The sequence below is a fragment of the Zingiber officinale genome, chromosome 6B (assembly GCF_018446385.1).
Source record: "Zingiber officinale cultivar Zhangliang chromosome 6B, Zo_v1.1, whole genome shotgun sequence".
NCBI lineage: Eukaryota > Viridiplantae > Streptophyta > Magnoliopsida > Zingiberales > Zingiberaceae > Zingiber > Zingiber officinale.
The window spans coordinates 25,393,329-25,418,459 of record NC_055996.1 but is presented as its reverse complement, the minus strand read 5'-3'; the positions used below and the strand labels follow the sequence as shown (position 1 = coordinate 25,418,459).

The window sequence follows — 25,131 nt, the reverse complement described above, 5'->3', positions numbered from 1 at the left end:
GACTTCCTCTCTCGTGTCTCTGTCAAATACGAACAAATCCATATCTCTCTTCTCTATGATCTACAGCCCATTTCTAGCGTCTCCATCTATTATTTCACAACTACTGAATCACACAGCCATTTTGATCATAATTATGCGTTAATAGATTTTAAGCAAGATACATGTCTCACAACAGTATCAACATGCATACACTGTTATAAATTACATGGATTCTCATCAGAAATTACTGTCATTATAGTTAAAAGTAGAGCATAAATCTCTCTTCCCCTGTTTTAATATCCTCCTTTCCCTTCACTTGTTGTGCAGGGGATTGGAGCCGGTGGGCACAATGTGCTTGTCGTCCTCCACGATGCTACTGTTGGCCTCCGGACAGCTTCCGGCCTTCTCCGTCTTGCACCGGCCGATGCCGACGACTGCACTAAAGGCGGTCCTCTTTCGGGCCTCCTCCCGCGCAAAGCCGTGGGAGGCGGCAGCGGCTAGAATTAAGCAGCACAGGAGGAGGGAAGCATACGTTCGACGTCTCCACCTCATCGCGAGAAGAGAAGAGGTAGGAGGAAGAGGAGAAGAGAAAATGGCACTAACTTGTCTTTCGATCGGTGACGACACCGAAACGCATTAATCAATGGTGCTTCAATTCGCTCGCAGGCAAACCGGCCAGTGTGCCGAAACAAAGAACGTAAAGAGAGAAGGAGATGGAGATGGGGATGAGGAGGAGAAGAGACAAACACTGCATGTTTGAAGAAAACAAGGAATCCAGTGAGCAGTTACGTCACTTGGACCTCCGTGCAGTTAAGGAGCAAAACAGTATTCATCAAACAAATCTACAAAGAAATGGAAAAAAAAAAAAAAAAAAAAACAGAAAGTATGATACTTGGTATAGTTTCTGTGAAAAGGTTTTTGACGTTGATGTACCAACGCGGGTAGATAAACGGTTAGCTGCTTTTTAATTTATTTTAGTGTCGATGAAAATTTTTTATAAAACTTGAGCGTAAGCTAAAGACAATGTTAACTGAAAAATGAAAATTTTTTAAACCAGGTATAAATAACATGGCACTGAGGTTCTAGTAAAAAAATTCATCGTTAAATTTAAACTATTAGGATAATTAGACTATTGTGCCACTAAATTACTTGCGCTTTCAGATTTACTAAATCGATGAGTAAAGAAGACGTAACGATAGGCCCATGGTAGATCTTCCATGAACGAGGATTTCAATCTCATGATTTGATCCGGTAAAGAGATATGAGGAGAGGGCAGTTTTGTCATTTGAGGGGGAAGGGTTTCTTGCTCTTTAAGGGCACAATACAGAAAAGAGCGGGAGGGGGGTTTTTCCGCCGCCAGAGAGAGAGAAACGGAGGGGGAGCTTTCCTCTCCATCTTGCACTGTTTGCCGGGGTCATCACCGGCCTTCTCCGGCCTTCGCCGGCAACTTCTTCCGTTGCTCTCCTCCTCCTCGCGACGTAGGCGCTGTGCCGTCGCCATCATTCCCCAGCAGCTCCCTCGCCGGCAGCCTCCGTGAGCACAGCAGCTCCCGGCAGCCTCCGCGCGCACAGCAGCTCCCTCGCCGGCAGCCTCCGTGCGCACAGCAGCTCCCGGCAGCCTTCACGCGCACAGCAGCTCCCTCGCCGGCAGCCTCCACGCGCACAGCGGCTCCCTCGTCGGCAGCCTTCACGCGCACAGCAGCTCCCTCGCCGGCAGCCTCCGCGCGCACAGCAGCTCCCTCCTCCGGCACTTACCGGCAGTCCTGGTGCCGACTTTGCCTAGTGTTCCGGTCTACGCGCCGTTGTCACATTCCGGCCTGCGAGCCGATGTCGTACGCCGGTCGTGTCGCCGTTGTATTCCGATTGTGTGTCACCTTTCAGATTCATGCCACATTCGGCTCCGCGTTGTCACCTCCGGACCCAGCTCCTCTTCGGTCGGTTCAGAGGCATCCACCCTTCCGGGTCACGACGACTCGGTCAGTTTCACGACCAACTCACTCATCCATCCGAGGGCGCCCCCCTGGGCCAGGGTACGTTCTCGTACCTTTTTTGCATTTATTTCAATATTCTATTATTATCTGGATACTCATACATTTGTGGGATTCGCCTCGAGCACCGAGGTACCAGAGACCGGGGGAACCCGGTCGATGGATACATGTACAGTTGACCGGAGGAGGACTCCAGACGACTCGGTCAACGTAACGGACAGATCATCCACCGGGTCATGGGGATGCGGTCAACCTTCCAGACACGTCACACCGGCAGGTTCGTTTTCTCAGCTTCCAGACAGGATCATAAATAACAAGGCACTGAGGTTCTAGTAAAAAAATTCATCGTTAAATTTAAACTATTAGGATAATTAGACTATTGTGCCACTAAATTACTTGCGCTTTCAGATTTACTAAATCGATGAGTAAAGAAGACGTAACGATAGGCCCATGGTAGATCTTCCATGAACGAGGATTTCAATCTCATGATTGATAATGAATTCACCATTGAGTTCTAATTATTGAGACAGTTGAGTTATTGGGTCACCGGGTCATTGGGCCGCTCGAACTTTTAGATATATTTGATAGACGAACAAGGGGAAGATTGTCCATCTCTAAAATTAGTCATAATACACGGATATTTAAATATCTGGATTATAAAAAAAATATTTTTATTTTCAAATAATATTAAAAAGTATCATGTCAAAGATGGACCGCCGCTGTCGAGAAGGGATCCTTTGATCCGTAAATATTGGATCATCCCTTGATCTAACATTTATATTGATGGAAGGCAATGACATGTAAGCGTCATTACCTCCCACCAATTCACTTTTTTGATTAAGAACGGATCAAAAAAGGTGGTCCATGGATCCTATTCTGCCGCCGTCCCCCTAGCTCTGTGCCGGCTTGGAGCTCTGTTTATCTCTATCTTACGAAGTTGGTCAAACAATACCTGTCGAGAAAGCAAATTGGACTATAAATAAGTAAATAAATTACTTGTATTATATTCACACTACAAAGACACTACAACACTTTTAAGGATCACTCACAATTTTAGAGAGGAAAAGAAAATGAAGATGAAGAACAACTTTCAACTTGAAGACTCTATACTTTTATTTTTCGTTGGATGATAAAACAAGAATGCAGGGGGAGTATTTATAGTACTCACCATACAAGATACATAGTTGATCAGAAAACTAAATTCTATCTACCAAGAAATTCTATCTCTATCCATTGGATGAGATAAATACTCTCAACCATACATTTTAATTCTTATCAATTAAATTCTATCTATTGAATGAGAGAAATACTCTCAACCACACATTCTAATTTCTATTTGTTAAATCTTATCCATTGAATGAGAAAGAATACTCCCATCTATATTTTTATTTTTATCCGTTAACAAGTTAGTATTGATCTTCAACACTCCCCCTCAATACCAACTCTTTGTACTGTGCTGAGTTGATAACGGAACATCTTAAATTTGTTGGCGTTTAATCCTTTTGTAAGCACGTCCGCAACTTGATTATCTGTACTGATTTGTCTCATCTCAATTTCTCCTTGCAGAACTTTTTCTCTGATAAAATGATAATGAACTTCAACATGCTTAGTTCTTGCATGAAAGATTGGATTTTCTGCCAAACGAATTGCTGATTGATTGTCATAATATACTGGAACTGCATAATCTATTGGTTGATCTAGATTATTCATTAGTTGTATTATCCATGTGCTCTCTTGAGCTACCATTGCTGCTGCTCGATACTCAGCTTCAGTAGTTGACAATGATACAGTTGGTTGTCTCTGCTGCACCACGAGATTGTTCCAGAACCAAGCTTGAATACATAATCAGTTGTTGATCTTCTTGTGTCACAATCTCCTGCATAGTCAGCATCGCAGTAGCCAACTAACTTGCAGTCTTCATTTCTTTTGTACAAAAGGCCATAATCAGTTGTGCTCTTTACATATCTTAATATTCGTCGACCTGCTTCCAAATGAGGCTTCTTTGGATTTTGCATATACCGACTTATCGCACTGATTGCATAAGAAATATCAGGTCGAGTTAAGGTTAAGTAGATGAGACTGCCTACCAATTGTTGATACATAGTTGCATCTTCTAAACTTTTCCCTTCATGTGCACATATTCTGATATTTGGCTCCATGGGTGTCGAAATCGGCTTGCATTCGAGCATTCCAAACTTTTTCAACAAGTCTTTGGAATATTTTTGTTGACAAAGAAATATTCCATTTTGTGTGCGATCAATCTCTAAACCAAGAAAGTACTTAAGTTGCCCAAGTTCCTTCATTTGAAAGCAAACTGATAAATTCTCCTTTGTTTGAAGAATTTCTTCTTTGTCATCGCCTGTTATGACTAGGTCATCCACATATACTAACACGATAACTAATTTTCCTTTATTTATTTTGATAAATAAGCTGGAATCTGCAGATGTTACTAAATAACCACTTTGAGTTAGAAATTCAGCAATTTTACCATACCACGCCCTAGGTGCTTGTTTCAATCCGTAAAGTGCTTTCTGTAGCTTGCACACATATTCAGGATGATGTTGGTTCTGAAAACCTATTGGTTGGATCATATAAATTTCCCGATCCAATTCTCCATGAAGAAAAATATTCTTCACATCCATCTGCCATAGATTCCAGTCTTTGTTGGCTGCAAGTGCAAGAAGGATTCGTACAGTTGTAAGTTTTGCCACTGGACTAAATGTTTCATCATAGTCTAGTCCATACTGTTGAGAGAAACCATGAGCTACCACTCGTGCCTTGTACCTCTCGATTGACCCATCTGGACGACACTTTATTTTGAAAACCCACTTGCAAGAAATGGGTTTCACATCTCTTGGTTTTGGTATGAGATCCCAGGTTTGATTTTGCTGTAGTGCATCAATCTCTTCTTTCATAGCTATCACCCACTCAGGACTTTGCGACGCTTCTTCAAATGTCTCAGGTTCTGTTGCTTCTTCAACTATGGCTGCATTGACATATTTTGGATTTGGCCTTCGTGTTCTATTTGACCTTCGAAGTTGAGATTGTGGAGTTGATTCTTCCATTTCACTAGGTCTCTCTTCTTCATTTGGTTGTTGATATATGCCGGTTTGCCAAGGACTTTGAGCCACTCGTTGTTCAATATCATTGTCATTTGGATCTCCTGATTCATCTGAACTTGGTTGAAGTTGAACAATATGCTCTCCCATCTTTTGTTGCAATTTGTCTTCGAGGTCTTTAGAATCTGACAACACCTCCTTAACGGGATTCCACCAAGAAGATGCTTCATCAAGCACTACATTTCGTGAAGTGTAACATCTTCCACTTGTTGGATCGCAACATTTCCACCCCTTTCTTTGGCTATCATATCCCACAAAGATACATCTAATAGCTTTCTTGTCGAACTTGGTTCGTAAGTGATCAGAAACAAATACATAACATATGCAACCAAATACTCGAAGGTAGCTAACTGTAGGTTTTATGTTCCATAATTTCTCAAAAGGTGAAATGAATTCTAACCTTGGTTGAGGAAGTTTGTTAATGACAAAAGCTGCAGTCCTCATTGCTTCAGCCCAAAATCGTCTAGGTATATTCTTGTCGTGCAACATACTCCGACAAACTTCTGCAAGATGTCGATTCTTTCTTTCTGCTACACCATTCTGCTGTGGTGTGTTGGCACATGCGTACTGATGGTATATTCGACTTTCTCTTAAGTATTGGGAGAACTCTCTTGAGCTATATTCTCCCCCGTTGTCTATGCGTAGACAACAGATCTTTGTTCTCAATTCTCCTTCGACTGACTGTTTGAACTCTTTAAACTTGGAAAATGTATCAGGTTTTTCTTTCATAAATAAGATCCAGACATACCTTGAGAAGTCATCAATGAATGTCACCATGTACCGCATACCGCCGATTGATGGTTGCTTAACGGGTCCGAATACATCAGAGTGGACTAACTCTAATGGTTCCTTCGCTTTAAACTTTGACTCTTGATATGGTAATTGGTGTGCTTTACCATATTGACATCCCACACATACCGTGTCTGTTCGTATGTCTAGTTGAGGAAGCCCCTTAAGCATTGACTTCTTCATCATCATGTTTAACTTGTAATAGTTAACATGACCTAATCTCATATGCCATATGTCTGATGTTTCACTTTTCCTTGTCTTGTCTATATATGCAGACTCTGCTGACATCACGTAGACCGACTCCAGTCGTTGCCCCTCCATTATCGGTGTTTCTGATATTTTGAGATTTTGATATACCTTTACATCTTCAGAACCAAATAGAACATAGTGACCTGATGATGTTAGTTGAGACACAGATAATAAATTTTTCTTCATTCCTGGGACATGATAGACATCTTGAAGTGACACCTAATTAGAGTTATATCAGGGCGTAATTATTGTCTTACCAATGTGAGCTATTGGTAACCTTGAGTTGTTGGCTGTCACCACCATACGAGCTCCCTTATATTCAGACAAGTTTTGTAGCTTTTCTTTATCACCTGTCATGTGATTTGAGCAGCCTGAGTCTACGATCCAATCATTTTTGTAGTTAATCTTGTCTGACATTGTTGTAAAAGCTACTTCATTTTCCTCTGCAGCGAACAAGGCTTCAGAATCCCAGTCATCTTCGCTATTCTCCTTAGGATTGGAGGTAGCAGTATTACTCTGAACAAACTTTTTCTTGGCCCAACAATCTTTTGCCATGTGGCCCACCTTCCCACAATTGTAACACTTGCCAATAAATTTTCTATTATTGGCATGATTCTGTGGGGCTCTTCTTGGATGATGACCTTCATTGCCTTGATAATTCTTTACTCTGTCACCATCCTTTTTAGATCCATCACCAACATGTCGTTTGAAGCTGCCCTTACTTTTATTGGTGTAGAGCGCTTCCTCCTCACCCTTTAGCGAGACTTCTCCCATTTGCTTAGCCATAGCTTCTTAGCCTGCAAGTAAATTTTCAAACTCAAGAAGTGATGGTTGTGTTGGCCATCCTTGTATAGCAGCAACAAATCCTCGATATTCTGGTTTCAAACCATGGATAATTATTCTCTTTATCCTGGTTTCCCCAATAGGAGCTTCTGGATCTAATTCTGAAATTTCGCGACATATCGACTTTACCTTGTGAAAGTATTGGGCAATCGTTTTGTCACGTTGCCCTATTGCTAGTAGCTCATTCTCCAGGAGTTGCAATCTTGCATCATTCTTCTTTGAAAAGAGTGTAGGAAAGATATTTCATACTTCCTTTGGTGTTTTGGCATCTCGGATGTGCTCCAACATTTCTTCTTCAATTGTGATTTTTAAAGCAAACATTGCTTTACCTGCTTTGATCCTCCATTTTCGCAAGATGCCATTAGCATCTTCTGCTGGTTGCATGACTTCACTACCACCAACAACCTCCCAAAGATCCTGACCTTGTAGGTAGGACTCCATACATGTTGTCCACGTGTTGTAGTTTTTGTTGTTGAGTTTCTTGACTCCTCCTACTATTTGAAGGTCGCCCATCGTGTCGGAAAGATTTTGATTATACCGAACAAGTTTGATGAACAACCTTGTACAATATAAACCTCCTTATGATTCAAGATAACTCCACCAAGAACAATCCCTGATCGTTCAGCTCTGATACCAATTGTCGAGAAAATAAATTGGACTATAAACAAGTAAATAAATTACTTGTATTATATTCACACTACAAAGACACTACAACACTTTTGAGGATTACTCACAATTTTAGAGAGGAAAAGAAAAGGAAGATGAAGAACAACTTTCAACTTGAAGATTCTATACTTTTATTTTTCATTGGATGATAAAATAAGAATGCAGGGGGAGTATTTATAGTACTCACCATACAAGATACATAGTTGATCAGAAAACTAAATTCTATCTATCAAGAAATTCTATCTCTATCCATTGGATGAGATAAATACTCTCAACCATACATTTTAATTCTTATAAATTAAATTATATCTATTGAATGAGAGAAATACTCTCAACCACACATTCTAATTTCTATTTGTTAAATCTTGTCCATTGAATGAGAAAGAATACTCTCATCTATATTTTTATTTTTATCCGTTAACGATAACGAGTTGGTATTGATCTTCAACAATACCTACTATGTTTCTTTTGGACAATTCAACAGAGTTTGGATGTCAACTCTGTTTAAGCATCAACAGATTCAAACGATGAATCCTACAAATAAATATATCTATTTAGATTGTCATCAAAAGCACACCTAGTCATCTTTATTCTGATTTATCATTTTTAGTTTGATTTATCAAAACAACAAACTGGCACAATCAAAATTTTAGGGTCACTTTTATTATTTACTAATTTGAAATTAAATGGTAATTACAGTTTGTGTAAATTTTAGGTCTAACACAAGAGAATATCTACACTTTAGTTTATGAAAAATAATTGTAATGGTCAAGGCACTAGCTTCCCTGGCTTCAAGGCAGGGCAGGGCAGCCATTCAGACTGTGGCAAAGAACTAATTATCTCATGCAACCTAAGCTAAGCTCTCTTCTCTTCACAAGTCAATATTCAGAAAATACAATTTCTTTTTTTTTATTTAATTAATCTTATGCGTATTAAAAATCTATCAAATAGAACAACAAACTTATTTATAAATATTTAATTCATTTACGACTCTAACTCTATTCTTTATCCATAGTCTAACATTGCTGCTTGTGATCTGTAATTCCAATTCCAATCCATTATCATTACATTTTACACAATCTTCCAGTTTTGTTTTCATCCCAATTTGCACCCTCCACTCATCAATAGAGATGTGACTCCACATTCTGTCAACCCACCCGATCCTCCTCAGCAAAAATGTCTATTTCCCAGGGAACCTCCACTGCTCGCTTCTATCAATTCATCTATTGCTAGCTTTAACACAACGGTCGATAATGATATACATCACAAATCACAACTCAAAAGAGTATGATTTATTTAACTGTGATATATTATTAAGAATTTTCAGATGACTTATGAAAAATTTTGATGGAACCAAATGGATCCTTCCAAATTTGATATTTTACTGGAGCAAACCCCAAATGCCATGGCCATGCACAGCGACAGCCCAATCTTTACAGTAGTGGAGTCCGGTTGGTGGGGCGATCCAAAACAAATACAAACAAAATCTCCTCCGCTAATGCTCCTCTTAGTTAATCCACGCGTGCTTTGTGCCGTCTCCTCTAAATTAGTCGACGCATGCATCGTGGACGTCGGTGCTCTTGGCCGGCGACCGCACTCGATCCGGCACCGCCCTCTCTCAAATCGAATCCACGTTGACTTTTTTATTGACTTCCTTCCTTGTCGTATCCAGTCTTAGGTTCTGCCCACAATCTTTGCTTTATGTTGGCGCTGAACGATTCACTTCACTATAAATACGACTCCCAGTGAGCGCAATAGTTCGCAAACAGAGAAAACAGTTGCCATGGCCACATTCCGTCTCTTTCTTGCTGCGCTGCTTCTCTTCTTATCGTGCTCTGTTTTTTCTGTGTTCGCTGCTAATTTCTACGAAGACGTGGACATCACTTGGGGCGACGGCCGTGCCAAAATCCTAGACAACGGCCAGCTCCTCACCCTCTCCCTCGACCGCTACTCCGGCTCCGGCTTCCAGTCCAGGAACCAGTACCTCTTCGGCCGCTTCGACGTGCAGATGAAGCTCGTCGCCGGCGACTCTGCCGGAACCGTAGCCACCTTCTATGTGAGCGCTCACTGTGTATATATATAGCATCGATTCTGTATCGATTGATCGTGAAGTGGATGCGAAATTGCAGCTTTCTTCGCTAGGAAACACGCACGATGAGATCGACTTCGAGTTCTTGGGGAACCTTAGCGGGGACCCTTACGTTCTGCACACCAATTTGTACTCGCAGGGGAAGGGCGACAGGGAGCAGCAGTTCTATCTGTGGTTCGATCCCACGAAGGACTTCCACACCTACTCTGTTCTCTGGAATCCTTCCCATATCGTGTAATTAGTTAAACCAGTTCCATCTCATTCTTAAAAATCCAACGCTGCTTAATTTCCGATTCTCGTTCTACGATTCTGTGTAATTTTTAACTATGTTTCAGGTTCTACGTGGACGGGACGCCGATCAGGGAGTTCAAGAACAGGGAGACCTCTACCGGCGTGGCCTACCCGAAGAGCCAGACAATGAGGGCGTACGGCAGCTTGTGGGACGCCGACGACTGGGCGACGAGGGGTGGGCTGGTGAAGACCGACTGGTCCAAGGCGCCGTTCACAGCGGCCTACAGGAACTTCACCGCCGATGGGTGCGTGAGCTGGGGCGGCAACGGCGGCACGTCGGCTACGTCATGTGCGAACGCAGCGGCTGGCAGTAATGCGTGGATGAGACAGGAGCTGGATTCGAATGGCACGGAGAGGTTGAAGTGGGTGCGGACGAACTATATGATTTATGACTACTGCACTGATTGGAGAAGGTTCCCTCGTGGGGTGCCGCCGGAGTGCAATGCGAGCGATTGATTAGAACAAATTGGGTTTTGTGTTCATGATAATGATCGATTTGGGAATATGATTAACAAAGGTACTTAAGGATCAAGATACACCAAAGGCAATTAGCTTATTTCCAACAAACTTTAAACAGCAAGATGCAGATTTTAAACACCACTTACCTCTCCCCGTTGTACATAGATAGTATTACTTCATCACGCAATAATTATCCATTTGATGCTTTGTCGCCATTTCCGACGACACCACTGAGCTTCTTGGCAGAAACGTTTGGGTGTTCCTAAACTGTGTAATGTTGCTGAATGGTGTCGATGTCAAGCCCTTTCAGCTTGACCACTGATTCCACATGACCCTTTAGTGTGTGCAGCTCTCTTAGCCTGGAAATTAACCAAGATTTAGGAAGATTAATATGTCAAGCCTGCCCTTACAAATATCTTAAACTGTTTATCTAACCATATTTGAGAATGAGTTATTCTGCCAAAATATAGTCATCCTGCCCCACAAATGATAATTCAGAATAACTTCTCGATTTCATTTAAAAGCAGGAGCAGTTTTAGGAAGGCGAACTGTTCGAGTCCCTAAACTTAAACCTCTGCTCATCTCTCCATTGAGGCTGGTGGATGCATGCAGTAGAGGCCCGACAGTTCAGATCTTCTGTCTCCATTTTTCTCTAGTTTAGATTCTCTATCCCTCTCATTATTGATCGGACGGATCAGATTAAATCTTAAGATATCATGACATTTTTAAAATATGTACAGTATTCTCGTGATGTGCAAAGCATCCTTGAGATTTAATCTGATCCATCCGATCGGCAATGGGACACGGGGACAGAGAGAAATCAGTTCAGATCCTCTGTCTCCATTTCTCTTTGTCCCCATTTCCCATTGTCAATCGGACGAATTAAATTAAATTTCAAGTATTTCACTGTTCTCTCCAAAGAGTATGCATGCGTCCACGCAGGGGGTGCAAATCCCCGGCTCGTGGGCCTTGCGCTTGCATGACGCGGTTCTGTCCACGTGAGGAAGATAAGCGACGTACTCTTTGGTGCGTGCGCTGCTTCTTGGTGTATAAATACACTTCCTCTGTTCCTTCTCAACTCACTCCGAAAAAAAGCAAAGCATTCCTCTGCTTTCTTTTTCTTCTTCTTATTTCCAAGTTCTGAGGCTTGGTTCTGCGATCTGAGGTTGAGTCCGAGTGCGACGTTCGTCTTGGAATACACCTACGAATGGCGCGAGCGGTTGTCGGATTTTGCCGGAGAGCCTCTGCACCATGAGCGACAATAAATTCTCTAAAGACAGTCGGTAAGACCGACGTTTCAACCGGAGATACATAAATTTTTAATCTTACTCTTATTATCATTTATTGGTGTAATTATAAATTACTGTGTTAGCGTAATCATATCTCTCCAAAGAGTATGCATGCGTCTACGTTTCATAATTGGTTTTGAATAAAGTGAAATTGTTTGTCATTAACTTCTTGTGTTCATCATTTATCATAAATCTCATAGTATTTTCTTCTCAGATCATCTGCCACCGAGTCAAAGGCATCGGTGGTCCTGGAGTGGACGTAGCATTAAACTCCAGCACGGTGCAGTGCCATGCACTGCTGCTGCCTACTGAGCTATCTATGCAATCGCATTGCGCCATTGCCAGCGGAAGAGAAAAGAAAAGAGGTAAAAAAGTTTGCTGCAGTGGCTTTGTTTCTTGCTCTCCTCCCTGCTCATTAATGCTGCCTTACCACGTTTATGATACTACAGCTTTAATTTCTAGATTTTCTTCTTTTTTTTTTTTAAGATTTGGATCTCTGAAACTCAATTTTCCCTAGTTATAAACTATGTTGTGTCCTTGGTAAATTACTGCAGAAACTTCAAGTAAAAGATGAGGAAGGATGGAAACAAAATAGAAGAGGCAGAAACAGTGAAAGGGACGAGGCCCCTCGTCTCTGCTCTCTGAGCCCCATTCCTAATTGTGTCTTCAGAGGTGAGCAGAGAACTTCATGGCACTGGATTTGTTTCATGGCGACTTCCTCTCTCGTGTCTCTGTCAAATACGAACAAATCCATATCTCTCTTCTCTATGATCTACAGCCCATTTCTAGCGTCTCCATCTATTATTTCACAACTACTGAATCACACAGCCATTTTGATCATAATTATGCGTTAATAGATTTTAAGCAAGATACATGTCTCACAACACTATCAACATGCATACACTGTTATAAATTACATGGATTCTCATCAGAAATTACTGTCATTATAGTTAAAAGTAGAGCATAAATCTCTCTTCCCCTGTTTTAGTATCCTCCTTTCCCTTCACTTGTTGTGCAGGGGATTGGAGCCGGTGGGCACAATGTGCTTGTCGTCCTCCACGATGCTACTGTTGGCCTCCGGACAGCTTCCGGCCTTCTCCGTCTTGCACCGGCCGATGCCGACGACTGTACTAACGGCGGTCCTCTTTCGGGCCTCCTCCCGCGCAAAGCCGTGGGAGGTGGCAGCGGCTAGAATTAAGCAGCACAGGAACAGGGAAGCGTACGTTCGACGTCTCCACCTCATCGCGAGAAGAGAAGAGGTAGGAGGAAGAGGAGAAGAGAAAATGGCACTAACTTGTCTTTCGATCGGTGACGACACCGAACCGCATTAATTAATGGCGCTTCAATTCGCTCGCAGGCAAACCGGCCAGTGTGCCGAAACAAAGAACGTAAACAGAGAAGGAGATGGAGATGGAGATGAGGAGGAGGAGAAGAGACAAACACTGCATGTTTGAAGAAAACAAGGAATCCAGTGAGCAGTTACGTCACTTGGACCTCCGTGCAGTTAAGGAGCAAAACAGTATTCATCAAACAAATCTACAGATATATGGAAAATAAAAAAAAAAAACAGAAAGTATGATACTTGGTATAGTTTCTGTGAAAAGGTTTTTGACGTTGATGTACCAACGTGGGTAGATAAACGGTTAGCTGCTTTTTAATTTATTTTAGTGTAAAATTTTTTATAAAACCTGATCAGTGACCGTAGAATTAGTCAGTACGCTAAAGACACGATGCAACTAAACAATAAAAAAGTTTAAAACCAGGCATAAATGACTAGGCACTGAGGTTCTAAGTAAAGAATTCATATTTAAATTCGAACAATTAGGATAATTAGACTATTGTGCCACTAAATTACTTGCGCTTTCAGATTTACTAAATCGATGAGTAAAGAAGACGTAACGATAGGCCCATGGTAGATCTTCCATGAACGAGGATTTCAATCTCATGATTGATAATGAATTCACCATTGAGTTCCAACTATTGAGACAGTTGAGCTATTGGGTCACCAGATCATTGGGTCGTTCGAACTTCTAGATTTATCTTATAGGTGAACCAAGGGGGAGATTGACTATCTCCAAAATTTATCATACTGCATGGATATTCGAATATCTGAATTATAAAAAAATTATTTTTATTTTCAAATAATATTAAAAAGTATCATCTCAAAGATAGACCTTCGCTATCGGAAAAAGATCCTCTGGTCCGTAAATATTGGATCATCTCCTGATCCAACATTTATATTGGTGGGAGGCAATGACTCCCACCTGTTTAACATGTGAGGGTCATTGCCTCCCACCAATCCACTTTTTTTGGTCCAAAAACAGACCAAGAAATGGTACATGGATCCGATTACGCCGTCGCCCCTTAGCTCTGTGCCGGCGTGGAGCTCTGTTTATCTCTATCTTATAAAGTTGATCAAACACTAACTAATATGTTTATTTTGGACAATTCAACAGAGTTTGGATGTCAACTCTGTTTAAGCATCAGCAGATTCGAACGATGAATCCTACAAATAAATATTTCTATTTAGATTGTCATCAAAAGCACACCTAATCATCTTTATTCTGATTTATCATTTTTAGTTTGATTTATCAAAACAACAAACAGGCACAATCCAAATTTTCACTTTTATTATTTACTAATTTGAAATTAAATGGTAATTACAGTTTGTGTAAATTTTAGGTCTAACACAAGAGAATATCTACACTTTAGTTTAAGAAAAATAATTGTAATGGTCAAGGCACTAGCTTCCCTGGCTTCAAAGCAGGGCAGCCATTTAGACTGTGGCAAAGAACTAATTATCTCATGCAACCTAAGCTAAGCTCTCTTCTCTTCACAAGTCAATATTCAGAAAATTCAATTTCATTTTTTTATTTAATTAATCTTATGCGTATTAAAAATCTATCAAATAGAACATCAAACTTATTTATAAATATTTAATTCATTTACGACTCTAACTCTAACTCTGGCAAGTTATTCTTTATCCATAGTCTAACATTTCTGCTTGTGATCTGTAATTCCAATTCCAATCCATTATCATTACATTTTACACAATCTTCCAGTTTTGTTTTCATCCAATTTGCACCCTCCACTCATCAATAGAGATGTGACTCCACATTCTGTCAACCCACCCAATCCTCCTCAGCAAAAATGTCTATTTCCCAGGGAACCTCCACTGCTAGCTTCTATCAATTCATCTATTGCTAGCTTTAACACAACGATCGATAATGATATACATCACAAATCACAACTCAAAAGAGTATGATTTATTTAACTGTGATATATTATTAAGAATTTTCAGATGACTTATGAAAAGTTTTTATGGAACCAAATGGATCCTTCCAAATTTGATATTTTACTGGAGCAAACCCCAAATGCCATGGCCATGCACAGCGACAGCCCAATCTTTACAGTAGTGGAGTCCGGTTGGTGAAGCGATCCAAAACAAATACAAACAAAATCTCCTCCGCTAATGCTCCTCTTAGTTAATCCACGCGTGCTGTGTGCCGTCTCCTCTAAATTAGTCGACGCATGCATCGTGGACGTCGGTGCTCTTGGCCGGCGACCGCACTCGATCCGGCACCGCCCTCTCTCAAATCGAATTCACGTTGACTTTTATATGACTTCCTTCCTTGTCGTATCCAGTCTTAGGTTCTGCCCACAATCTTTGCTTTATGTTGCTGCTGAACGATTCACTTTACTATAAATACGACTCCCAGTGAGCGCAATAGTTCGCAAACAGAGAAAACAGTTGCCATGGCCACATTCCGTCTCTTTCTTGCTGCGCTGCTTCTCTTCTTATCGTGCTCTGTTTTTTCTGTGTTGACTGCTAATTTCTACCAAGACGTGGACATCACTTGGGGTGACGGCCGTGCCAAAATCCTAGACAACGGCCAGCTCCTCACCCTCTCCCTCGACCGCTACTCCGGCTCCGGCTTCCAGTCCAGGAACCAGCACCTCTTCGGCCGCTTCGACGTGCAGATGAAGCTCGTCGCCGGCGACTCTGCCGGAACCGTAGCCACCTTCTATGTGAGCGCTCACTGTGTATATATCATATATATAGCATCGATTCTGTATCGATTGATCATGAAGTGGATGCGAAATTGCAGCTTTCTTCGCAAGGAAACACGCACGATGAGATCGACTTCGAGTTCTTGGGGAACCTTAGCGGGGACCCTTACGTTCTGCACACCAATTTGTACTCGCAGGGGAAGGGCGACAGGGAGCAGCAGTTCTATCTGTGGTTCGATCCCACGAAGGACTTCCACACCTACTCTGTTCTCTGGAATCCTTCCCATATCGTGTAATTAGTTAAACCAGTTCCATCTCATTCTTAAAATTCCAACGCTGTTTAATTTCCGATTCTCGTTCTATGATTCTGTATAATTTTTAACTATGTTTCAGGTTCTACGTGGACGGGACGCCGATCAGGGAGTTCAAGAACAGGGAGACCTCTACCGGCGTGGCCTACCCGAAGAGCCAGACAATGAGGGCGTACGGCAGCTTGTGGGACGCCGACGACTGGGCGACTAGGGGTGGGCTGGTGAAGACCGACTGGTCCAAGGCGCCGTTCACAGCGGCCTACAGGAACTTCACCGCCGACGGGTGCGTGAGCTGGGGCGGCAACGGCGGCACCTCGGCTACGTCATGTGCGAACGCGGCGGCTGGCAGTAATGCGTGGATGAGACAGGAGCTGGATTCGAATGGCACGGAGAGGTTGAAGTGGGTGCGGACGAACTACATGATTTATGACTACTGCACTGATTGGAGAAGGTTCCCTCGTGGGGTGCCGCCGGAGTGCAACGCGAGCGATTGATTAGAACAAATTGGGTTTTGTGTTCATGATAATGATCGATTTGGGAATATGATTAACAAAGGTACTTAAGGATCAAGATACACCAAAGGCAATTAGCTTATTTCCAACAAACTTTAAACAGCAAGATGCAGATTTTAAACACCACTTACCTCTCCCCGTTGTACATAGATAGTATTACTTCATCACGCAATAATTATCCATTTGATGCTTTGTCGCCATTTCCGACGACACCACTGAGCTTCTTGGCAGAAACGTTTGGGTGTTCCTAAACTGTGTAATGTTGCTGAATGGTGTCGATGTCAAGCCCTTTCAGCTTGACCACTGATTCCACATGACCCTTTAGTGTGTGCAGCTCTCTTAGCCTGGAAATTAACCAAGATTTAGGAAGATTAATATGTCAAGCCTGCCCTTACAAATATCTTAAACTGTTTATCTAACCATATTTGAGAATGAGTTATTCTGCCAAAATATAGTCATCCTGCCCCACAAATGATAATTCAGAATAACTTCTCGATTTCATTTAAAAGCAGGATGACTTTATTTATTGCGATTTTGGGCAGTCTCGAAAGTTTAAGCTGCCATAGATTAGTCAAATTTGACATTTCCAGTTTGCTGCAACTATTGTACAAGACATCGCTCATGCTCGTGTCAAATTAAGCAACAGTTTGTCAATACTAGAAAACTGAATATTCCGTGGTGTTAATGATTTCTTAACCGAGGAGGACTAACTTGTGATTTCAAATTCAATAATTACTTTGATACCTCACTATGCTTAATAATGTAATGCACATTACCTCGCAATCTCAGCTCGTCTCTTGGCCTGCTCAGCAATTTCTGAAAGCTCGCGATAGTTGTTCTTGTCAGAGAAGAGGTTTGAAGTGTCAGGAGGTTGGAGACCATGAAGTGTTCTCTGAGCGATTGCCCATTGAGCTTCTCTTTCCTCTCTCCCATAATCTTTCTTTGTGGTGAAAGCAGTCTAATATATTCATTAACATAGAAGAGTAGATAACACAAAAGCAGTTAGTATAGATAGAGATTGTAGAAACACAAATGAAAAATAAATAGAGTTCACTTTGAGAAGCATTATGTTACCTTCCTCTCAAAGAGAGTGTCCCAAGCCTTTCCACTTAGTACATAGCGAGTAGCAAACTTAATCAAGTCAAGTGGGATGAAGGTAATTAAACTATAAAGCCATATTATTCCAGCCCAACCCCATCCGCAGCCTTTAATGTGGGCAAAGCTCCAGTTGGCATAAACAGCTACTAAAGTGGCAATCTGATGGAAGAAAATGATTGTGTTATGACTGGAATGAGGTGAAACTAATTGTCCATTGAGGCCCGTATTCTAAAACGCAAAGAGTACTTGGTGTACACATGTTTCAGAGACAGGAAACTGAAGAACTTACGAGTTGAGCAATCACAAAGGCACCACAGAGTAGAAGTCCAGGGCGTTCACTGAAGCACCAACCACGTGAACGGGTAACGAATATGAGTGCTTGGCTGATAATGCTCACTTGCAGGTATAGTGCAGCCATCATCTCATGGTCACTTTCTCTTATCCTTCTAACATCGAATTTGTTCTGCATCAATGGATTTGTTTCTAAGAAAAGTGACCATACAAAATGTATAATGACACAAATCAATGTTCATGATGACACTTGAATTGCCGAGGAAGATAGACAATTTACCGGAAAGAAATTAGTTTCTTTCATAGCCCAGAAGAAGAGGACAGTCATCAAGGCCAAGTAAGTTCCCAGCACAATGCCAGTGGCAAATATTTCTTTCAATTTCCAACTGTCTGGCATTGGAGATGGCTTCACACGATCTTTAGATATTGTCATAATTGTACCTACATTTAATATTCTCAAATAATATTAACCATAACCAGTCAGATGGTTGACAGCTTTGATTCTAAGTATGTCCTCACCATCATTTAGTATGGCAATAATCAAAACCATGAAAGGGGAGAAGTCAAATTTCCAAATCAGAGCAATAAGCATAAATCCAAGCTGCAAAGAATTGAAATAAAAATCCATCAACAAAACAAAATTGTCACATGAGATCATAGAAAAGATTAAATATAATAGGCCAGCAAATGCCAATTCAGTGCTTACCACAATACGGATGGTGATTGAAACAGCATATATCTGCCATTGAAACAGAAACCAGCAGTTCAATTAACTAAACAACCAGAGAGTAACATATGTGCATAATAAATTGATCATACTGTATAGTTTTTCATCCTCTGGAAGATGGCTCTGCTGGTAAGAACAGCACTGATGATGACACTTAAGCCAGGTTCAGTCAGGACAATGTCAGAAGCACTTCTTGCAGCATCCGTGGCATCGGAAACAGCAATGCCAATATCAGCCTTCTTCAAGGCAGGAGCATCATTTACTCCATCCCCAGTCATCCCACATATATGCTTCCTCTCTTGCAACTTCCTCACAATCTCATACTTATGCTCTGGTCCAGAGAATGCCACATTAAGCAACAATCATGGTAGAAATACAATGTTCTAATTTGATATGCTTTAAGAATGACTTGTCAAATTATTTGAAGGTTTAGCAGTTAGAAAGTAAGTCAATTTTTATCTCTGGCAAGTTTTTTTCTGAGTTTCTACGATCACAAAAGCTTAGTGTAGGAATAGATCCAGTTTTTGAATTTATGGTCTAGCAATTGACAAACAACATGAGCAAACCTGGAAATACTCCTGCAAACCCATCAGCCTTCTCGATTAATTCATCCACAGGAAGTGCACCAAGTGCCTCATCCTTGTGTTGTCCAAGGAGAGAAGAGGAAGGATACATGTTTGATCCCATTCCAAGTCTCCTACCAGTTTCCTTTGCTATCGCTAGTTGATCGCCTTAAGAACAAATCAATATGTTAGTTATAACTCATAAGAAAAATACCACGACTTCAGACTCAAAGAATTTCCAAATACCAGTGATCATCTTCACATTCACGCCAAGGTTGAGAGCCTTGCGGATGGTCTCAGCACTATCATGTCTCGGAGGGTCAAAGAGAGGCAGTAAACCAACAAACTGCCATGGTGCACCAGGACTCTCTTTGCTCCTCTCAGGAACTTCCTGCAGCACATCACATATTTTGAGTAGCCCAAGAGAAGCTGAAGTTCTAGTGAGAACATAACCAAGTGTTGCAAGCAGAAACCTGTCTTCCCACTGCCAACGATCGAAGCCCCCGTTCAGCAAACTTATCAATGACTGTGTGAACTCTCTTCCTCACATCCTCTTTGCAGTTGCATAGGTTCAATATCTGCGCGAGATGGTGATCAAACAGTTAACCATGAGTGGATGAATTTGGTTATAAATAGATACACAAGAGACAGAGCTGCACCTGTTCAGGAGCACCTTTGCTGACTCTATGCCATTTGCCCTCTTCATCGATATAAGTCAGCGCTGTTCTCTTGTCGACGGGATTGAAGGGAAAGAAATGGACTTCCCGTATTCCTGCTCTTGCCTGTGTAGTCCAAGTAATTAACAAAGCATGAGATTGTGTTCAACTATAGTTCAGTAAACAATTCCAAAACATCGCGAGGTTGATTTCTTACCTCCTTTGGGTCTGCGAGCATCCCAACCATAGCAGCATCGATGGCGTCCTGATTCTCGGTCCTGGAGGCCCTTGCAGCCAGCAGCACGACATGATCCTTGTCGACGCCTTTGGAGAACACCTCGATTAAGTTCTTATCGACGCTGAGTTTGTTTAGGGTAAGCGTGCCGGTCTTGTCGCTGCAGAGCACATCCATTCCGGCCATCTCCTCTATGGCGGTCATCCTCTTGGTGATGGCGCCCTGTTGAGAGAGCTTGTGGGATCCGATGGCCATGGTGACGGAGAGCACGGTGGGCATGGCAATGGGGATGCCTCCGATCAAGAGGACCAATAGGTTGTCGATGCCGTCTCGGTATTTGCGTTTCTGGATCGGGAACATGACGATGATCTCGATGACGATGCCGACGGCGATGGAGCAGATGCAGAAATTCCCAATGGAGGTGAGGACCTTCTGGAAGTGGCCGACCTGGTTGGTGCTGTCGACGAGGTGGGCGGCCTTTCCGAAGAAGGTGTGGACGCCGGTGGCGATGACGACGGCCTCGATCTCGCCCTGCTTGCATGTGGAGCCGGAGAAGACCTCGTCGCCGGGGTTCTTGGTGACGGGGAGAGATTCTCCGGTGAGGGCGGACTGGTCAATCTTCAAGGGGTCTCCCTCCAGCAGCCGGGCGTCGGCGGGTATGATGTCGCCGAGCTTGATGCTGATGATGTCGCCGGGCACCAGGATCGCCGCGTCCTGCTCGCCCCATGTGCCGTCTCTCAGTACCTTAACAATGACAAAAATAAAATAAAATAAAATAAAATAAAATAAAATAAATAATGAATATTTAAGTTAAAATTATTTTCAAATAAAGCCACAAGTGGGCATTAAATTAGAATTACCTTAGCTTTGGGAGCGAGACGAGCCATGAGAGCGGCCGCGGCATTGCCGGCGTTGTTCTCTTCGATAAACGAGATGGTGGAGTTGATAACCAGCAGGATGATGATTCCGACGAAGTCCTCCCAATCCGGAGGCTTCCCTCCGCCGTTCGCCAGCGCAATTGCCATGATCGCCGCCATCTCCATCACCCACGACAGCGGATTCCACATGAACCCGAGAAACTTGAGGAATTTGCTCTCCTGGAAACACAAAACAAGTCAGTCATCGGAAAAACTGATCCGGATTGCTGAAATAACCGACCTTTTTCTCCTCGAGCTTGTTCGGCCCGAAGAGTTGAATCCGATTTGCTCCCTCCTCTGAGCTCAGACCCTCTTTGGTACATTTCAGCTGCTCGAAGACTTCTTCTATGGGAATCTTTTCCTGCGGATTCAAGTAACCTTCATTCAGCTTGAAACAACTTTGTTGCCGGATTTTGTAAACAGAAATCGAAGAAAGAGACCAGAAGAAGATGAAACAGTGCAGGACAAACTCGAGCACAGATCTCAGGGCATAAAAAACTCACATCCAAAATTAGAATCTTTCGAGGAATCTACAACTTTTTAAGGCTGTCATCCACGTCGTGTGCAATCTTGCCGAAAGCACATTAACCAGGACAAGGCAAATGAGTTCTCAACATAAAAAAAAAAAAAGAGAGAGAGAGAGAAGAAACAGAATCGCGTGATCAGATTCAGTTCTTGTTATAGTTTTCCTATGGACTCAGCTATGCTTTCAATTTTCTGCTTTACGGAAAAAAATCTGTGTTTGCTAACTGTCCTTACTATATACTGTTTAATCAATGAAACCCGGAGTCAACTCTCTGCTTACTGAATCGCCAAAACAAAGAAGCTAGAAACAGACAGATCAAAACAAGGAGGTTTGAATTACCAGATCAACAGTCTCGTTTTTGAGATCCTCCAAGCTCGCGGCTTTATCTCTCGCCATTTCCTCACCTTGAATCGAGAGAGAGAGCCGGTAAGGCAGCAGTACTTTGCACAGAGACTAAAACTTAAGCTGCCATGGGCGTTCAATAGATTCAAGCGCGAAGAAACAGAGCAACGAACAGAGAGCGCACGAAAGAAGAACGGCACGCTTGTTGCCTCCTCTCCTCAGTTACCGCCTTTTATACCCGCCCGTCTCCGCGACTTAGAAAGGTGGGGCCAGATTCCTTGGGTAAAGTCATCCTGGTTTTCGCTTACCCAAGATGCGTAACCAAATCGAACAGTTAATAATTTCTCGGCTTCCGCTTTCGTATACCCACGGATCGCACGCGACGACGCTTACGCGTATACCTATATGTCGATTAACTGTGCGGGTCCCGATATCTTATCAATAATAAGAAAGGTAAGTCTGTGTTAAATTTATGGGACATAACTTTCGATTCTCCATGTGGATTTTAATTTAATGCGATGGCAATAAAAAACTAATTAATAGATAAATAATTATTAATCCAAATTTGACTTTCTAAAAATGGTCCCTGTCTGCGCCTCCATCTTTATTTCTTTAAACTATTTTTGTATTGTTGTTACAACTAGTTCTTATTAGATTGATAGAATTAGTATGCATATTTATCTCATAATTTTATAATTTCCTCTTGTTTAGAGTTTTAAAGTGAATATCACATGGTCCCATGGTAAAAGAGGATGGATTCGTTAGGCAAAGAAAGAGGATTCAAATTTCACTAAAGACTTATGTACAATTAGCGAGTATTGCCGTCTCTAAGTATCGCTTGTCTTGGCCTTCTAACTTTCAATAGTTTTTTTTTTTTTTTATCAAACTCAATAAATAAATATTTAAAATATCTAAATCACTGTACCATAATTTTAAAATTATCAAATCTCGTAACCACTTTCCATTTTAATCTTATCCTCAAATCAATTCCATTGAAAAAAATCAATATTTTTTTCCAATCGAATTGATTTCTTTACGTGTGTTCAAAAAATTCATCAATCGATTTCGATCAAAATTGGTTGATGAACCTAAAGATCTTGGAATGAAATGAAATCAGTTCCTATGTGTTCATCTAGTTTTCCTGATTATAAAAATACTATTAACATTATTTTAACACAATATATTGAGAGCGTTGATCTTTTTAAATATGAATGTGTTTGAAAAACTAATTAATGTTAAAAAAATTATTACTTTCAATATATTGAGTCAAATTGATATTTGATAGTATTTTTACAATTAGGAGAACTAGATAAATATATAAGAACTTGTTTCTTATTATTTTGATATATCTAGATTCATCATTCGATTTTGGTTGAATATATTGAGAGTAATAATTTTTTAAATATAATTTAATTTTTTGGCCATATTCATATTTAAAAAATTACCGCTCTCAATATATTGAGTCAAATTAATATTTAAGAGCATAAATATAATCATAAGAACTAGAAAAATTCATAGAATCTGGTTTTATTTTCATTCCAAACTCTCTAGGTTCATATTTTGGTTGAATGAACCTAAATTGATTTTATTTAGGTTCATTCGGCCATAGTTTCAAAAAAATCATTGCGCTTAATATATTCCATCAAATTGATGTTTGATATTGTTTTGACAATCAGGAGAATTAGATAAATACATAAAAACTGGTTTTATATCATTCCGAGCTCTTTAGGTCCATCAACCCGTTTTGGTCGAAATTGGTTGATGGACATAGAGATCTCGAAATGATATGGAACACGTTCTTATATGTACGTCTAGTTCTTCTGATTATAAAAATACTATCAAATATCAATTTGATCTAATATATTAAGAGCAGTAATTTTTTGAATACAACTATGTCTGAAAAATTAATTCGTACTTAAAAAATCACTACTTTCAATATATTTGATCAAATTTATGGTTAATAGTATTTTTATAATCAGTAGAACTAGAAAAATATATATAGAAATTGATTTCATGTCATTCTGATATCTATAGGTCCATCATCCGATGAATTTTTCGAACAAAAAAAAATCCATTCGATTGTAAAAAAAATCAGTTGATTAATTTTTTTTTCAATCCAATTGATTTAAGAATGAGGATAAAATGAAAAATAAATATAGGATTTAGTAATTTTAAAACTATGATAATTTAGATATTTGGAAAAACTATCTAGTCGGTAAAAAGCTGAACTTTCAAACACTATAGAAATTTAATTATTTGTGATAACATTTAATTAAAAAAATGATGATGTGTGTGCTCTGTCTAATTACATACGCAAATTGCACGCGAACTCCTTTTATAATTTTATTCTGTTTTTTTTTTACAAATGGTCAACGAGGAAATAGGTCATAATAAATAAAAATATAATTCAGTGATTTAAATTTTAAGAAAATATTAAATAGGGTTGATCTCCTGATGCGACCAAGATTAATTATAGCCAGCACTACAAGGGTTATGAAGTATGAAAATAATTAAATGAAGAGATTAAGTCAACGCTAGGGTTTGAGTTGCCATCTAGGGTATAAATGTGACCTTCACTAGAAATTGATGATAATTTAGTAGCAATTATTATATCTAAAATGGATTGATTATGATATCTAGAGCCTCAAAGTTGCTTGGCTGGTGAGAATGTCAAATGGTGGGAGTCATGTTTAGCTTTTGGAAATATGAATAGATGGGAAGCTAAATTATGTGGTGTATTTAATTGTGTATTTAAATAAGTGGTAAATATCGATCGTTACTTGGTTTAGGAGTTAACAAGTTAGATCCGAAGGGTTTGATCAAAGGTATTGATCCAACATCCTACCTAAAAAAGTGTTCGAGAATAATAAAAAATTCTTACCACGCTTTGAAAGCTCTATTGTTTCCATGTTATTCTTCTCTTGATCAACAATCACTAACACCCTTCTACAGTGGTGGATCGAGACAAAAAAGGAAGAGGATATTCATAAAAGGGAGTTGGAGTTTGTTTTCCTTCTCGCTGTCCTTGTGACTACAGCATACTGGTGGAATTTTTCGAGAGCAAAGGGGTGCTCAAGCACACCCCTGCTTCCTCTAGATCCGCCACTGCCCTTCTAGTTACTTAAAAGATCTTGGTTCTCTAGATTGCTAGTGGGACACTCTCTTGTTGTTGTGCTCCATTT

General features: G+C 40.8%; 4 protein-coding genes across 4 annotated transcripts; 2 read left to right on the top strand and 2 right to left on the bottom strand.

Moving 5' to 3' along the window:
• The first annotated feature begins 9,378 nt into the window (after positions 1-9,378).
• On the top strand, positions 9,379-10,668 carry LOC121992266 (probable xyloglucan endotransglucosylase/hydrolase protein 23). The gene is made up of 3 exons (XM_042546507.1): positions 9,379-9,688; positions 9,762-9,955; positions 10,057-10,668. The coding sequence occupies exons 1-3, from the start codon at positions 9,416-9,418 to the stop codon at positions 10,466-10,468; spliced, it is 879 nt and encodes a 292-aa protein (XP_042402441.1). The 5' UTR covers positions 9,379-9,415; the 3' UTR covers positions 10,469-10,668.
• Positions 10,669-10,733: 65 nt separating this feature from the next.
• On the bottom strand, positions 10,734-13,003 carry LOC121990856 (plasma membrane ATPase-like). The gene is made up of 2 exons (XM_042544917.1): positions 12,768-13,003; positions 10,734-10,830 (listed from the first exon to the last, which is right to left on the bottom strand). The coding sequence occupies exons 1-2, from the start codon at positions 13,001-13,003 to the stop codon at positions 10,734-10,736; spliced, it is 333 nt and encodes a 110-aa protein (XP_042400851.1).
• A 2,465-nt stretch (positions 13,004-15,468) lies between these two features.
• On the top strand, positions 15,469-16,636 carry LOC121992265 (probable xyloglucan endotransglucosylase/hydrolase protein 23; the record flags this gene model as incomplete). Its single annotated transcript, XM_042546506.1, has 3 exons — positions 15,469-15,789; positions 15,870-16,063; positions 16,165-16,636. Coding segments are annotated over 3 exons (927 nt in total), but the record flags the coding sequence as incomplete, so codon positions are not given.
• On the bottom strand, positions 16,587-22,142 carry LOC121992264 (plasma membrane ATPase-like). Its single transcript, XM_042546505.1, has 16 exons — positions 21,947-22,142; positions 21,323-21,442; positions 21,025-21,261; positions 20,147-20,908; positions 19,933-20,055; positions 19,747-19,851; positions 19,520-19,664; positions 19,277-19,441; positions 18,803-19,041; positions 18,690-18,722; positions 18,503-18,584; positions 18,264-18,424; positions 17,982-18,155; positions 17,669-17,851; positions 17,371-17,552; positions 16,587-16,938 (listed from the first exon to the last, which is right to left on the bottom strand). The coding sequence occupies exons 1-16, from the start codon at positions 22,001-22,003 to the stop codon at positions 16,842-16,844; spliced, it is 2,865 nt and encodes a 954-aa protein (XP_042402439.1). The 5' UTR covers positions 22,004-22,142; the 3' UTR covers positions 16,587-16,841.
• Between the last annotated feature and the right edge of the window lie 2,989 nt (positions 22,143-25,131).

Bases quoted from the DNA above. Each gene is read 5' to 3' on its own strand.
- LOC121990856 (XM_042544917.1), bottom strand. From the start codon at position 13,003: ATGAGGTGGAGACGTCGAACGTACGCTTCCCTGTTCCTGTGCTGCTTA. The intron at 10,831-12,767 runs GTGAAGGGAAAG...GTTAATTTCCAG, and splicing joins TCCAATCCCCTGCACAACAA to GCTAAGAGAGCTGCACACAC.
- LOC121992266 (XM_042546507.1), top strand. From the start codon at position 9,416: ATGGCCACATTCCGTCTCTTTCTTGCTGCGCTGCTTCTCTTCTTATCG. The intron at 9,689-9,761 runs GTGAGCGCTCAC...GCGAAATTGCAG, and splicing joins GAACCGTAGCCACCTTCTAT to CTTTCTTCGCTAGGAAACAC. The intron at 9,956-10,056 runs GTAATTAGTTAA...ACTATGTTTCAG, and splicing joins TGGAATCCTTCCCATATCGT to GTTCTACGTGGACGGGACGC.
- LOC121992264 (XM_042546505.1), bottom strand. From the start codon at position 22,003: ATGGCGAGAGATAAAGCCGCGAGCTTGGAGGATCTCAAAAACGAGACT. The intron at 21,262-21,322 runs GTCGGTTATTTC...TTGTGTTTCCAG, and splicing joins ACAAGCTCGAGGAGAAAAAG to GAGAGCAAATTCCTCAAGTT. The intron at 19,442-19,519 runs GTATTTGGAAAT...TTTGTTCTTAAG, and splicing joins GAATGTGAAGATGATCACTG to GCGATCAACTAGCGATAGCA.